Below are 16,645 nucleotides of genomic sequence, written 5' to 3'. Positions count from 1 at the left end.
GTATTATTTTTTTAATTGTCTTTGTCGCAAACTTTTCAAATTGACAGCAGATCATGTTTTATACGCAACAGTCATAAAGAAAGTATTTGATCGTGTAGCACACGACACACACTCGCTCGCGCCCCGCCTTTCCCCAATGGGACAAAGACACTGAATGACTGACAGGAGGGTTCACCCATAGAACCAACACGCCCAGGTGTTGAAACAGATGCACAGAGTGATCTCTTGTCATCCAGCCTGTTTGTTAGAGAGAGAGGAGAAACAAATATGGATGCACATGTCAATATATGGAGGCCAGCAAAATGATCGAGTTCATTTTTATTTATCGTGTGATTCATTGAGTTATTGATTACCGTGGCAGGCCTACCTAAAAATGTGTATATGTGTAAATATGTTGCGTTTGTTTTTGTTGAAATAATAAGGTGCTCACTTCAAGAAACGCTAGTGGACGTGCGCTTCATCGTGGGGCAGAAGAAGCGGATGCTTAAGCGGCAAAATGTCAAGGATTTTTCCTGGAGTGAACACGGTCGAATCAATGTCATCAAGAGTAAGAGAGCCGCGACTCAGTCAAGGTTTATGATGAGCGCATGAAGTCGGCCAACGATGTTACGAGGCAGCTTGAAATGAGGATGTGTCACGGTAATTAAATAACCGTGCACACAGAAGTCTTATTTAAATAAGAAGGAGTGGCGTCATAGTGCCGTAAAAAAATAAAAAGAAAGAGGCGGTGTCGCAGATTCAGTAAAGCGAGCTGCCGAAGTTCAGATTTCACACTCCCATTATAGCACAGAAAGCTCCGCATGGGAGCCCCCACTGGCCACACAATACACACACTCACTAACAATCAGCGGACCACACGCGTATCATAATAGCAGGATTGATCCAAGCACTGCTAGAACAGGCATGTGACGAGCAGGAGCCGGTGCAGCACCGTGGCGGGTGGAACATCCGGTGACTTCCCTCATGCCGCGTTTAAGATTGTTGGGGGAAATGAAACTTGAGACCTTCCATAAGAATAAGCGTCTCTCTGATTCGCAAAGTATGAAAGATGCAGAAATCTTGCGCCGCTGTTCCACTGTACAGTACCAACGCGGCTCTTCTTGGCTCAATTTGAGGTTTTTGAGAGTCTAACCACATTAAAGAAGACACATTTTTTCCCAAGAGAAGCTTGAGGGCAGGAAGAAAAAGGAGCATTGCAGCAAAGTGGCAACTGTGAAGTAACAGGGGTTTTTTTTGTTTTTAAATCATTTCTAGCCTGGAATGGATCAGGACAGTGACATTATGTTACAGTGTCGAATTTTTTGGTCACATAGTATCAGCCGACCATGTAGTACCTCATAGTACCTGCTTTTGCCAATAGCCAAGCCCAGTAGGTACCGTATTGTGCAAAAAACTATCTGCATTTAGCTAATGGGCAGATTTAGCACAAACGTTATATCAGCTAACATCACCAATCACACAACTAATATAAAATAAACATAGTATCAATAATGTTTGTTTTGTTTTAAATACAAAGAATGTTGGATTTAGCGCCGTAGCACCATGAGCAACAGTCAAAACATTAAAACAGGGGTGTTCAAAGTGCCGTCCAGGGGACATTTACGTCCCCGCAGCTGTTCTTTTTTTTTTTATTCGCCCTCGGCGCATTATAAAACTACAATTAAACACAAAATCTAAAAAAAAATACAACAGCAAAAATGGAGAAAAAAGCAGTAATTTTAGGAGAATAAAGACAAAATATTAGGAGAATAAATTCATAATATTACAGGGAAAAAAAACATAAAATTGAAATATTAGAGAATAAAAATGGAAATGGAAATGTTTTAACAGTTGTAATATTATGAGAAACAAACAAAACAAATAATAAAGTTGCAATTATAGGACTTTTGGGTTGGTTCCGATAATAAAGTCAAAACATTATGACAATAAAGACATAATATTACGAGAAAAAAAAGTAAGAAAAAAAGTTTAAATATTTATAAAAAAAATAAAATAAAATAAAAACAGCAACAAATGGAAAAATGACCAAAAAAGCGTAACAAGGAGAAAAAGTTCATTCATACGACGGATATGCTTTGATGCAGGTGGTTTTCTCTTTAAATATAAAAAATACCTTTGCATATCTACATGGGTTGGTGTAAAAAATGTCAAAGTGGCTCCGGCATCCTTTGATTTTTCAGTATGATGCCCTCCGTGGAGAGAGTTTGGACACCCCTGAATGAGAAGGTGCCAAATGTGAAAAAAAAACTGTATCATTTCACTCAAGTGTTTTACTCAATTGAGAGAAGATGTGCTGTGAAGTACCAGTGTCCAGAAATCTGAGCAACAAGGAGTTCTCCAAATGTGAGTGTAAATTATGTCTTATTTTCTCTTATTATGTCTACTATATTGGACTGTACGAGTGTGGTGACTACAGGGGCGTTATTTCATGTCTCTTCCATGCTTTAACTACAAAAATCCCACTTAGTGGAATTTCGCTCATCAAGGTCAGGTCTGGAGCCAATTAACTGTGATAAACGAGGGTTTACTATATATGTAAAAAGTGGATAAAGTGCAGAAGAGCTCTGCTTGAAAACAGACATGCACGAACAGCTCATTAGCATTAAAGTTATAGACACACAAAACAGTGTGTTCCCAGTAGAGGGCTTACTAAAAGCACTTTTAAAACTATCTACATTCCAGCAGCAAGGCTAGATTTTGTCCAATAAACCCTTTTTTACTGAAATATAATATGGGACCTTTAATTTGGGCAACTCAAGAATTAGTAATGACACCCTGAGCTACTAAATGACACAAATCTGTGCAATCATGTTTTCATTCATTTGGTCATGTGTCACCTCGCAGGGAATACAAGTGCAGCGCAGTGGGGCCCCAAGTGAATATTTAAGTGTAATATAACTAGTTAATTCCGATTATGGTGAAAAGCAGCTAAAAGGGTGAATGAGAGGGAGGGGGTGGTCTACAAACAGGCTGTGTGCAGCAGACAAAAGGCATTACTAGTAGAAAGCAAGAGTCATGTTAATGATGACATGTTAACCGTTAATGTTCAGCAGTATTCCTCACCTAAATCCAATGTTTTTAATCTGGCCTGTGCTAACATTCACCAAAGGTTAGCGTTGCGCATCAGCACCATCCTGCTAGCCTAATGTGCACAAATAGCTAGCAAACGGCTTCATAATGAGCAGTCCCGGCTACATTTTAAACACCGAAAAAAATACAAAAACGAAGCATTCTGTGTCGTACCTGGTCGACGGGGAGGTTGATGATTTCGCTGATGGGCTGCAGCAGAGTGGATCCAGTGCATGATGCCGTGCTACGGGTAGCCATGCTTGGGGATGGTGGACGTAAAAATCCTTTTCTCTCCTTCCTCCTCCTCCCCCTGGGTTCTCTTCACTCCCCTCGGCTGCCGCGATGATAAATAAACGGCCGCCACCGCCACCGGTGTTGCTGCTGTTGCTGCTGCGTTGGGCTGGGCGCTTGTCATACAGAGTGCACGTCCAAACAAAGAGGAATGAAGCGAAGCGAGACAAACAACGCCCTCGACTTTGCTTTTCGCCAAAACAATGCAAATTACTTTGGTACTCGATTATGTTTTGTCATTCAGCGGTGTCTGGCATCCATTTCTCTCATTGACTGTGCCAGTCACCAAAAGCGATACAACTAGCATTCGTGTGATGTTTTCATTAGAAATATAGATTTCTGTCAAAACACAGGGACTCCTCACTCGTCTTATCACTGACCAGCTACTAGTTATCTTCTACCATACCCAACATTTATTTTAAACTGCATTTATCTCATGCTATCCTATTATTAAATAATAAATAACAATTACCTTAATTGGGACGTGAACTATCTTGACAGAAGTGCATCTTTGGCGGCAAAATGCTGAACGTGGAGGCGGGAGCTTCCAGTGGTTTGGAGAAAGTGAAATCACATCAGCCAATCATATTTGAGGAAAGTGGGAAAGGGCGCTTGATTTACAGGTCTCAGGACAAATAAGATTTGCAGTCCCAAGCGAAGAAAAAAATGACACGCCCATCCACATTCCTATTGTGGTACTTCTCAAATTGTGACGTAAAAAGCAGGTGATAGCGAACAATAAATGACAGTAAGTAATGGAGCTGATTGCTTTTGTTACATATTCTTACCAAAAATTATTATTTTATTGTTAAAATATTATTAATATTAGTGATTAGTAATAAAAGTAGTAGTAATGTTGTTGTTTTTGTTGTTCGTGGGAGACTTTTTTTCATTAATTATTCTTTTTTTTCTTGTATGAATTACAATGATTAATACAAAGTTTGTGTGTGAAATCGATCCATTAGATTTAATAAGCGTTTTAATCCACTTTTTTTTAATTGGCTCACAACACCACCTTGTGGTGGAGTAGTAATACCATTTATACTGTACTGGCTATGGAAATAAATAATTCCAAACAGTTCAGAGGTTGTTAAAACCCCTCCAAAATGTTAGTTTATGATTTCACAAGTGAATTCATGAAAAATTGGTGCATTTTTACAATGTCACAATTTAAATTATGTTTTTTTTTTGCAAGCTTGTGTAACGTTACCAGAGGAGGGCAGCACTGAGCAATATATATATATATATATATATATATATATATATATATATATATATATATATATATATATATATATATATCTTATTGTCATTATTGGCGGTGACATTTTTTATATGTAGTAATATTATTTCTTTTCTATTTTCATGAGAGGTCACACACAAAGATCTTTTTTATCATTATTATGTTAAAACAGGGTTTTGGATACAGCTCTTGTATGTACTGGATAATGTACCTAATAATGATGTTAGTGATTTGTATTATTACACAGTATTATAGACCTCAGCACAACAAATAATTTAATAAATAATGTATCATATGCACACAAACATCGATTGCCGTTCTTAAACGTGTGTGTGCAACGTAGTAGTGCAGAGGATGGAGCTGTCAGTGCATAATTAAGCACTTGAACTCACGAGATCATCATCAGTTGCATCATTAATGCAACAGCAGCTCGCTTTAAAAAGCTTGCAATCAATGACGCGTCAATATACATCAGTAATGCTCCCACAAACAAAAGTTTTATAATTTATTCCAGTTTCATTTCCCATTTAAAGAGACCCAAAGACAAATGATGTTTTACAGTCATACGCATACTGTACATACAAAGTCCAGCCACAAGTGTTCTCCACCACACCACAGTGCATTAAGACTGCTGGCTTGTCTACATTTAAATATAGACACACACGCACGCTTATACCGTAAATCTATGTACACGTGTATAGATTCAATCTTCCTGTTTCCAGTGAGTTCACAATAAACACCATGAAGGATGAGCTGCAATTCTCACAAAGGCTCTCATGGTGTCAGGTTAAATGCGTAAATATTATTAAGAACATTCACTTTGTATTAAATTGCTCTGCAACACCACATCAAACTACATTACAGTGAATGCTTATTTTCAAAACACACACACACACACACACACACGTCTATCATCCTAGCACTTTTCTTACGTGGACAAGCCAAGACGTCCACACAAACACAATGAAGCAATTTTTAAAAGTACATTTTCAGTTGTTGAATGTGTATTTTTTTTTTTGCTGAAAGTGACAAAATAATATAAAATGACTGAAAATATTTGCACTTTTTACCTTTAAATATCTTTATCCTTGATCTTAACGAGGAGGGGAATGAAGACATTTAATATTTAGCACCATTATAAAAGATGCTGGTAACAGAAACAAATCAGGGTTGGCCAAATGTGGGGTGAAACCCCAAAATGGGTCACAAGTCATTTTTTATTGGGTCACCATTTCAGTAAAATACTTTACTAGCTAGTTTATTCATCATTAAGAGATCATACAGTGTTTTTTCTTTCATGTTTGTTGTCTTTTGTATTGTTTCTAATGAATTATGTACAATTTGATGTTATTTTTTAGCAAGTTTGTGTCCAAGTGAGGAACAACATGTGTAATTTGGGTCTTGAAAATGTGGAGGTTTGGAAACCCCTTATTTAAGCATCCCGATCAATTTACTTAGTTCAACTTAATTCAACTCGTGACATAAATCCAACCTCGAACAGTGTTTTGTGTGTCTTTTTCAGCTAAAACACACATTTTCACTTAATAAGAACACACTTTAACTCAACATTTGGCCCTGGTATATGAATAATTTTGCATTTATCTGTATACTTCTACAAATTCATGATAAGGGTGACACACATAGACAAGTCCGACTCCCTTATAACGAGGCATGTGACATGTGACGCCATCTATAGCACATACGTACAGTATAAAGCCTTGTCATTTGACATGAAGTAAGAAGAGAAGAAGTGTGTTGCACCAGAAACATGATGTGAAACTAGTCGTTCTCTTCTAGCATCATCTACGAGCCTCATGTCACACCGCTCATGCTCATTCACAGTTCAAAAGAGAAGGAAGAAGAAGATGAGGTGGAGGAAGCGAGTACTGTACAACCTTCGCCATGTGTGACGGAGCAGCGAGGAAAGTGCATTTATTGTGAGAGGTCACTGGCTACAATCACACGTTATTTGTGTTTTAAAACGATCACCAGAAACAGCAAGCAGTTGGAAACACACTGAGAGTATCCCGCACCGGAGGGGATGCTCAGACTGTTGCCATGACGACCAGGCTGCAATGACGGTGCCCGAGGGCGACCTCCTGAGCTGTCAATCCACAATGAAGTGTACAAAAGTGACTGGGAAGGCTCCACGTCTCATTGGATCTCCTTCAATGTGGCCCAGCTGGAAGAGAGGAAGATGATCGGGTCAGTGGAGACGAGACCTCCGCCAAGGCCGATTGCACATTTTCACAGGTCAGACAAGATATACCTTGCATATGTTGGTTCAAACAAACTCTCCGGGGGGGGGAAAAAACGCATCAAATGTCTGACAAAAGTCAAACCGTCACGTCAGCAAATGACCACAGAAGAGTACCAGGAGGCCACCACTGGTGATGAACCGGAAATGGAACATGAGACATAGTGTACAGCTGGTCCTCGCTTTACGACGGTCCGTGTTAAGATGTTCTTTAGTTACGAATGCGCGCCCATAAATTAATGAAAAACCTAATTTTGGTCCGAAAACACAAGACCCGCTTGAGAACTAATTACAGAATACGGCGGAAGAATACAGTGTGTGCCTGCGCAGCTGCACTGAGGAAGAACAAAACGATAACAAATTTTGCTGGTCGATGATTGTGCTATAAATTATCAACGATAATCGATCATTTCGACCTTTTTTTTTTAGACCATATTATCATTATCATTCAATGATCACTGTGTCATGTCACGTTTGAGCCACTAGATGGTAGTCAAGTGTAGTGTATCAGTGTGAGGCACAGAAGATGCCAACTATAGCACTTGGGAATCGCAGGGCGTAACTACTTCACACACCCTGGGTGTCGCGAGCTTGCGCCACCCGGCACTGGACATTCACTTCGCAGATCAAACGCCCCAGCAAGCGCCAACCGCCGGGAAGAATGCCCCACAGCACATCCACACAGGAACTGTGGCATTTGGCTTAGAAACTATCGCTTTTGTGCTTTCATTCATATTAACGATTGCTTGCTAACTGCTAGCAAGCACTCAGTGTATTCAATCACTACGTAGCTAGCCCTCGCCTCCATGTACTGTGACAGAGACGCTGAAATGCTGACAGGAGGCTCACTCTTCCCCTACATTCTGCAAAACATTATGCCTCCCGAGTGGCAGTGCGCCAAAGAAGAAGGAAAGCCATTGTCGTATTTTTAATATGTGGGCTCAAACAGCCGGCAAGATTGTCTCCACACGTCACACTCCTATGACCAACTGGTTCCCCCTTCCGGTAACATCCGGTCTGCAAATTAAAAGGCACACCAGCAAACATAAGGTTACACCACAGCCATCAGCATGGAAGTGAAAATGGACATCAGAAACCAATGCTGAATGCTAATCAGTGCGAGTAGAGGGGTCATGGCAGTGCGCTGTTCCAATAAGCTCTGGGAGGAGAAAAGGATTTTAACAAGGTAGGGCAACTACTGGGATAAAAGTATGGAATTCTCTTTTATTTCTGTTTAATTTAATTGCATTTAGTATTATTACTACTGTATTTTACATGTCCTTCATGTGTTCTGTGTACAGTGCGAGTGACTTAATTTAGGTATCATTTAAGTTTCACTGAAACCCGACTTACATCACAGTCCAGGAATAGAAGTTGTTCATAAAGTGAGGACCCCTGTATTGATCAACTATAAGCGCAATTTAACCAAAAAACACCTTTTATCCATACTTAGAATTCCAGCCATATATACAAATGACCACTAGGTGTCAGTAATGCTCTGCAAACACGCTGAGCAGTTAATAAAAGCATAATCCTGCAAATCCTACAGATATACAGTAGAAGTGCTAAATGCTAACACACACATACACTACACTAGAAGAAGTACAAGTACTATAGGAGTTTTCGGTGAATGTTCAATATGTCTATGTTCAATATGGTGTATTATTTCATCTACTAAGGGAGATGTATGACAACACGACAGGAAAGCCATGCTAAAGCTATCTCACTAGAATACAGACAACAATACTCTGCGTTACCTTGAAAGTGAAGGCAACAGTGAAAAGCTCCATTTAGTCATTTTTAACATCTCCTATACCTGGAAATAAAAACAGCTAGGACATGTTTCTGCGGCAGCACACAAAACAAACGACTCATAGAGGAAGCTGGGAGGTCAGTGGGGACAGCGGGACTTTACAGGGGGACGGAGAGGACTGCCACACACAAGGGGCTCCACAGAGGAAGCAGGCGGGGAAAAAGAGGGTTGAGGAAGAAGGGGACTTTTTATTGTGTGTGTGTGTGTGTGTGTGTGTGATATGGTGTGAGATCATGGCTTTTTGCTAGCGCTACCATGGATACCGTGAGCACCGACAGGGTGGAAATGAGACCGGGGATCGTCTGAGGGTATGATGATAGGACAACAACCTAGTCAAAATAGTCGAAACACTTATCTACGACTGCAATTGTGCGATATGCATTCCGAGCCAGTAATTGGCGATGTCACTTTGTACAGCGGGGGTGTCCAAAATGTGGCACGAGGGCCATTTGTGGCCCGTGGCTTGTTTTTTATAGGCCTGCGGCACATTGCAGAAATATTATAGCAAAAAGGCACGATGTAAAAGACAAAAAAAACTGTTAAATGACTAAAATGTGTCTTCAGATTAATCACAGTTTTCAAATTAATTAATCATGATTAATCACCATTTGTAACTATGTCTGAAATGTGCCAATTTGACTGTATTTTATGAACAGAAAGACAAATGATGGCAAAGGAAATGTATTAACACAGGGGTGTCCAAACTTGTTCGACTGTAGGCCTCATGCTGAAAAATCCAAGAATGCAGGGCCCACTTTTACGTTTTCTGAACCAGCTCATGTAAACATGCAAATAAGAAAAAACAGCCTGCACTCAGCTTTGTGTTTTCCGTGACGAAGCTTAGTATTAGTGGGAACCGATTCTCCTTACATGACTTTTTTTATTTTCCCTTTTTTAATTTTTTTTTTTTACAAATATTAAAACTTGCTTTTCGCAGCTTTTTTCTTGTAATATTATGTCTTCATTCTCAGAATGTTTATCATAATATTAAATATAATATTATAATATTTATTATCATAATATTGCAACTTTTAACCAAACTAATTTTCCTAAAATTGCAACTGATTATTTGTTTTCTTTTGTTTCTCATAATATTGCGACTTTTAAAAAATTACGTTTTAATGTTTACTATTTCAACTTCGTGATAGCTTTTCTCCCATTATTATGACTTTATTCTAATATTATGTCTTTATTCTCGTAAAATTACTGCTCTTTTTTAAATTTTTGCTGCTGTTTAAAAAAAAAAAGTTTTCTTGGTTAATTGTATTTTTAGAATGTTCCGAGGGCCAATAAAAAAACAGCCGCGGGCCGTAAATGACCCACGGGCTGTAAAAGATACCACACACGTCTGAAAATCTATTCACCTAACACGAGTGTGTTTAATGGCAGCAGAACATTTGAATCACACTTAAACTGTCATTATGAGCAGTTGCATTCAAAGAGACCACATACTTTAAGTTCGATTCACATGAGTGTCTTTTATAGCAAATTGTACTTCCCCGTTGAGAGTTACGGAGCGCCCTTGAACGTATCATCATGTGAACAGCGCCTGGCCAGTGTGGCGAGCACAGTGCTGGAGACAAGGTGTACATCGTTTGTGTGCATGGTATGAACCAGTGAGTGAGTTTAATGATCGTTTAATGATCAAGCGTGAGTTACTTTGAGTGTTACAGATAAGAATATCCACTTTTTCTTTTTATTTGTCTTTCTGTTTACAGTATTTAGACCACACATACACGCATAACAAAGATGGTGTTGTGATGTTTGGCGTTCCTGTGAATGCACATTGCGTGAGTGTGGGGACAATGACGAAGAGTTGTTCCGAGGACGGACGAAGAGGCGTGTTTGTGAGTTGGAGATACTTTAAATTGCGCTGCTGTTGATGTGTTCAGGGCAGAATATAAACGAGCGTCAGACTGTGTGGCTCTGTGGGGATGCTACACTCTGCCTCCGTGAGAAGTGTGGCTGGAAAAAGTTTGGACACCCCTGTTGTACAGAAGCACTCCATGCATGTGCACCAATAATCAAAATCACACACTTTGTGAGTGTTCATTTACGAAAAACAATGTGGCGTAAATAACTTATATTTTGCTAGTAGGGCTGGGCGATATAGACCAAAAGTCATATCCCGATATCTTTAGATTGAATATTGATATACTGTATGATATGTATCCACATATTTTTTCCGCAAAGTGAGTTTAGACAAAATTTTAAAGCTTCATGCAAGATGCACATAAAAAAAAAAATCTTATCTAAAAATAGCCTCTAAAACAAAGTAGGCCATTCTCTTTTTGAAATAAATATAGAAAAAGTCAAATATAATCTTTTTTATAACAAACCTTTAGCTATGCTGAAATCCTCAGCTAATAACAAAAGAAGAAAATATGAAGGAGTGCCCGGTTTAAGGAGAAATTTGAAAATGTCAGCAACTCAAAAGTACTGTTAATTGAAAAGTTTTTTTAGAAGACGCAAGCATGTCCTTATTTTGTGGCAGGAACACCAACCTGTCAACTCCATCAGGCTTAGCTACTGTCTGTAATAGCACACCACTTTGCTTTTCCTTTCATGCAGAACGCAACAGGAAAAAGAAGCAGTAAGCTTTGTGTTGTGGCAGAGTTGCGCAGCTTCACACATTCCTTGTATTGGAGTTTGTAGCACGTTTTAAGGTGGTGAAAAAGATTGTTTAAGCTGTGAATTCAAAGTACCTCCACATTACTGAGCCACGGCTTTTTTGTTGCTGACTAATTCTTCCACTGCAGATGGCCAGTTTCGTCGAAGACTGAGACACCGGGCTCACACACAGTGCAGAGAGATGAGGGAGATACAGCGCAAATCCAGTCTATATCGATATGAACGACGTGGTTGGTTTTGATATCGTGCTTAAAGTAAATATCGATATATTAATAATATGGATATATCGCCCAGCCCGAGCTGCTAGTATTCAAAAAGATAAGTCGGATACTGACCCACCACTCCTGGTCCTCCTCCCCGTCCACCACGATGACCTCGCCCTCAGAGAAGGTCAGCTCGTCAGGGTTGTCTGCCACACAGTTGTAGATGGCTTTCACTCGCTTCGGCCTGTGCTTCTAAAAACAGGGAGAAGATTTCATGACACGAAATGAAACGATGACATGAAAAAAGGTTTGTGAGAACTCTTGTATGACAATGAAGGCTTAACTCACCGGGTAGGCCTTCCTGGACTGGGGTGCTGGAGGTAAAGACTGACCTATGGAGTTCCGGGGGCAACCTGGCACTGCCTTAGCTGGACCAGGAAGAGGAAACGACATCACAAAGACAACAAAGTTTGCACGCTTCCACAGCAGAAAACAGGAATGCACAGATTGGGAAACTTGTTATATCTGCCTGCACAGTTTGAACGTCTTCCTGCAAACACGAGGCCTTGTTCTTTTATCAGTTGACTCACTTGGTCGCTCGATAGAGTCTGTCCGATTCAGTGGTCCTCTGGTGAAGCCTTTATCGTTGCTGGAAAACATGGAAAAACATGTTAAGTGCTGGAATGCAGAGCGGGAAATGAAAAGACGTTACATCATCTAGCTCCATTTTCACCTCAACACACACTTTATTTGGTCCGCCTGCACAATCTAGCAAGATCCACTTTATGAGCTACAACCAAACTAGCTGTGTGAGCTACTGTAAGCAGAATAACTGAAAACCTACTACTGCTACTACTTTAACTACCACTACTGACTAAAGTTTGGATGTTGATTACTGTATGCCGATAGCTTAGCTCTGCCAAGTAAGCTAACACCCACACAAACTAATTAACCAACCAATCACATCAGGTTGTGCGGAAATTCAAATCATTTGTGCATAATCATGCTAACTATAGTGATTAACTACCATACTAACAAAGACTATCGTGTAATCCTGCTCACGCACAACTTCATAACTACCATAACAAACTAACACACAAACTAAGCAACTAACCAGTCACATAAAGTGTCATCCTTGTGTAATCCTGCCAACAAAAAATGATTGCTAACTACCGTAACTACTGTAAGTACCGTAACAAACTAAACTAACAAACCAACCAACCAACCAACCACATAAAGTGGTTACCAACTTCCATAGCTACAGTAACTACTCTAATCAACTAACCAATGAGCCACACGTATAACTCACTATTCTACCTAACAACTGTAACTAACACTACGACCACTTTAACTAACATAACTGACCACATATATTTCATGGAGCATTGCTTGTATAGTTTATTTGCGTAATACTGCTAACTAACTTGTATACCAGCTGGAACTCCCTAAATAACTAATTAACTAAATAAATAAAAGTTTGATGGATATTGGCTATGGGTTTTTTTTTTTTGGTAACAGTAACTAACTACTGTAGCTACCGTAACTGCTTCAACTAGCATAGCAACAGTGTCATGAAAATGGGTGACTTGGTTTTTTTCCATAATCCTGCCATATTGCATTATTATATTTATTATTATACATGATCATTACATTGGTGGTTTATTCGGTCTAAAAAATGTCGACAACAATATTGTTTAGTGTCAATTTGTGGGACAATAACCATTTCAAAACGCACCTGCATTGTTTTGTAATGCAGTTAAATTAAAAACAATTGTCCAATCATTTTACATTCCAATAAAACATACAATAAGCTTGCGTTTGATTAGATTTTCTCACCCTGCAGGGGACTTGGACTGATTGGCTCTGGATCCTGTCGGTCCTTGACCCGACTTGCTGTGCGAGCCCATGCCGTCAACCTTCCCTGCAGGAAATGGACGCACAGCTTTGTTTCAACTACCTTTGCACACCTCCTTGTGTTCGGCAATGCATTCAAAACTAACACGACACACGTGTATTTATTGGTGGGAGTCTGAAACGTTGCTAAATAAAGATAAGGTGGAAATGGAGGTTGGGTGGCACATGATGTAAGACGCTTACCTCCTGCAGAGGTGAGCCGGAAAGGAGGGGCAGGAGGGTGCATGTTGGGCGGGTCTGAAGACGATCTCTGACGTCCAGCCAGGTCTAAAGAAGCGGGCTTCCAGCTGCTGGAGGATGAGGGTTGAGCCATCCCACCAAGGCCGGTTAACTGGACTGTGAAGGAGGAAGAAGAGAGAACAGAGCGAGGGTCTGCTTTGAATGCTGATTGTAGGTCAGTGGAATGGAAGGGGACATAAATGGAGGGGAAGACAAGGTGCTCTGCTCTTTGGCGGCCCTCCAGACGACCACTAACGTTATTAAAGAGGGCCTGCCATGGCGGCGTCACGGGCTGGTTGTGCAGTGGAGCTATGAGCTCTTTATCAGCACATACGCAACCACATAGCTCAAGTTCCTCCTTTAAGAAATTAAACTGGCAAGCTGCAGATGTCATTTTTTTAATCATCAAGCATTACCTGGGTTCCTCGGGGGCAGTGGTGGTGCAGAGGTGGTGGCAGGCAGACCGGGCTGAGGCGGGTTGTTGTTGACGATGGTGCCGTAGGTCTCGTTGTTGACCAGATTTGGCAGGTAGGACCGCTGCTTGTCCTTGCCAAGACCGGCGTTGTCGCGAGACTGCGTGTGGGAGTTGGTGCTCGGCGTGTAACAGCTGACCGGACGCTCGTCTCTGCGGTGAGGACTGGGCTGGACACGGTAAGACAGTACTGTATAAGTCATTTAATGCTACCCCTGTGTAGCATTAGAAAGCGTCATATGTCATCACTGGAGCTAAAGAGTGACGCTGGGAACACCAAATGTAGGTGGGATTGCAAGGTTTATAGTGTGTCTTTCTGTGTAAATATCCCATATTGCAACATGGACACCTGTGGCTTATACGTAAGTGCAGCCTTTATATGTACAACATGTTTTTTCTCCTTAAATTTGGTGGGTGTGGCTTATATTAAGGTGTGCTTAAGTAAATGCTTCATATTTAATTTGTCACCTTTTCATCCAGATCCTCATCACTCTCATCCAAGTCTTCATGCTGCAGGCACCATTCGTACTCCACATGGACGTGCGCATTGAATTTTCCCGCCAGCGCCTGACTCAACTAAACACACAAATGCAAATGAGCCTCGACACTTTCAACATTCGTCTGTGTAAAGTTAAAGGGATAGTTCGGCTTTTTTGACATGAAGTTGCATGACATCCCCATCAGCTGTGTAGTACATCAACAGTGATCGCGGAAGAAGATGCAAGCGGGGTGTAAGTCACAGTTGATGTACTACACAGCTGATGGGGACGTCATACAACTTCAAGTCAAAAAAGCCGAACTATCCCTTTAATGCCGTGAGCTCACCAGCTCCTCACACTGAAGGTGTCTGAGCCTGCGAGCGATGTCCAGCGGCGTCTCCCCGGCCTCGTTAGCTGAAAGGGGAGACCACAGAAGCACGCTGTCAATGATGGAGCAAACACTCGACCCACTTTCCTTCCTCCCATTGACACAAGAGTCATGTAATAAGGTTGTTTCCCACACTGAGAGCCTCCCTGTCCTCCGCCTCGCTGTCGATATTATCTGTTTATTTTGTAAATGACAGGCCTCGGCAGAAAGATTAGTGGTGTGAGAAAGAGTCTCCATGGTGCCCAACCTCTTGGGAACCAAACCTAACAGATGTGCGAGTGTGTGTGATAGGGACAGCGTGTGTAACCCACGATGGCATTATATAGGCTTCACACTTATTCCGACATGATTTCTAATGCAACACCTTACAGTAGTTGGGTAGTGTGTTGTGCAAAGGCTTTTTTAATACTTTATATCAAAGCTGTTCAAATTTGAATGACTGATTCATGAAAATACTATAATTAAACATAACACAAATGTTTATAAATATAATGCTATTTAAAAAAAAAAAACTTCTTCAAAATCTTGCAATAAATTATGTAATTTAATTTATCCATCCATTTTAGATGCTGCTTAATCCTCGCTAGGGTCACGGGGGTATGCTGGAGCCTATCCCAGCTGACTCAAGAGGGCAAGAGGCGGGGTACAGCCTGGACTGGTCGCCAGCCAATGGCAGGGCACATATAGACAAACAAGCATTCACACTCACATTCATAATTATGGACAATTTAGAGTCTCCAATGAACCTAATGTTAATTTAGTTGAATTTAATTTTCTGGAGCTAAAATTTGGAATTGGATTTCTTCAATAAAAGTTCTTCAAAATCTTGTACTAAATTAAATTAAATTAAATTAAATTAAATTAAATTAAATTGCACTGAATTAAATAGTATTTTATAGAGTTAACTTATTTTATTGCATTTTCTGGAGTTAACATTTAGAATTAAATATCAAGTTAAGTACGCTCACTCCATCAGCATGTTGTGAAATGACCCAACACACGTGTCAAAAACTGCACTTCATCATACTATAATGTGTTTTGACGGTGATACTAAATTAGAAAAAAATAGTCCACCACCATATCTGGCAACCAAATGTGAGCATTATTACATGTTTGCAGTGTACCTAATAAAATGTGTCTTCAACCCATTCAAGAAGGAAGTACCTGTATGTAGCACCAGAAAGGTCATATCTAGACTATAAAAATGGCACCAAAAAGTGAGGGGAGGAGACATCTGTAGTTTCTCACCAATGTCTATGGAGGCCTTCCCTCTCAGCAGCAGCTTCAGGCACTCACTGTTGTCAGTCAGACAGCAGTAGTGCAGCGCCGTGCTGCCTTTGGTCGTCTGCTTATCCAAATTTAAACTGCACACAGGCACGGTAAGCATAACAATAAATAAAACACTGTCATGCTACACCAAATCTATAATCACTTTTTATAATGGGTGCTGTCTAAATAAATGGACAGTCATAACACATGCTACCCAAGTGAACCATTCATAAAGTGATATTTGGATGTGTGGCTTGTGTTCACCTGTTCTGAGTGAGGAAGTCGACAATGTGGAGAGACGTTCTGTCCACCAGCCTGACAGCTAGATGAAGGGCTGTCTCTCCTTGCTCCTGAGGGGGAAAAGATTAGCATAAGAACCAACAGACTATTCCGATTA

The 16,645-nt window shown here is 40.4% G+C and overlaps 2 protein-coding genes across 5 annotated transcripts in view; both read right to left on the bottom strand.

The window, feature by feature from the left end:
• mboat2a (membrane bound O-acyltransferase domain containing 2a) overlaps nt 1-3,471 on the bottom strand; it is a 43,867-nt gene extending 40,396 nt beyond the window's left edge. Inside the window, exon 1 of the mRNA XM_054796762.1 lies at nt 3,244-3,471. Coding sequence (XP_054652737.1) covers nt 3,244-3,327 — 84 coding nt within the window. The 5' untranslated portion in view covers nt 3,328-3,471. The remainder of the gene's footprint in view (nt 1-3,243) is intronic.
• A 1,641-nt stretch (nt 3,472-5,112) lies between these two features.
• Nucleotides 5,113-16,645, bottom strand: part of asap2a (ArfGAP with SH3 domain, ankyrin repeat and PH domain 2a) — a 55,372-nt gene continuing 43,839 nt past the window's right edge. For all 4 annotated transcript variants that reach the window (XM_054795953.1, XM_054795954.1, XM_054795955.1 and 1 more), the window contains 11 exons: nt 16,513-16,598; nt 16,228-16,343; nt 14,938-15,005; nt 14,581-14,688; nt 14,057-14,282; nt 13,605-13,757; nt 13,344-13,428; nt 12,098-12,156; nt 11,856-11,935; nt 11,640-11,759; nt 5,113-6,785 (listed from right to left, as the gene is read on the bottom strand). In XM_054795953.1, the coding sequence (XP_054651928.1) occupies nt 6,711-6,785; nt 11,640-11,759; nt 11,856-11,935; nt 12,098-12,156; nt 13,344-13,428; nt 13,605-13,757; nt 14,057-14,282; nt 14,581-14,688; nt 14,938-15,005; nt 16,228-16,343; nt 16,513-16,598 (1,176 nt within the window). In that variant the 3' untranslated portion in view covers nt 5,113-6,710. The remainder of the gene's footprint in view (nt 6,786-11,639; nt 11,760-11,855; nt 11,936-12,097; nt 12,157-13,343; nt 13,429-13,604; nt 13,758-14,056; nt 14,283-14,580; nt 14,689-14,937; nt 15,006-16,227; nt 16,344-16,512; nt 16,599-16,645) is intronic.

This window comes from Dunckerocampus dactyliophorus, chromosome 13, assembly GCF_027744805.1.
Source record: "Dunckerocampus dactyliophorus isolate RoL2022-P2 chromosome 13, RoL_Ddac_1.1, whole genome shotgun sequence".
In the NCBI taxonomy this organism is placed as follows: Eukaryota; Metazoa; Chordata; class Actinopteri; order Syngnathiformes; family Syngnathidae; genus Dunckerocampus; species Dunckerocampus dactyliophorus.
Note: the sequence above shows the minus strand (reverse complement) of the source record. Positions and strands in the feature narration are given on the sequence as shown.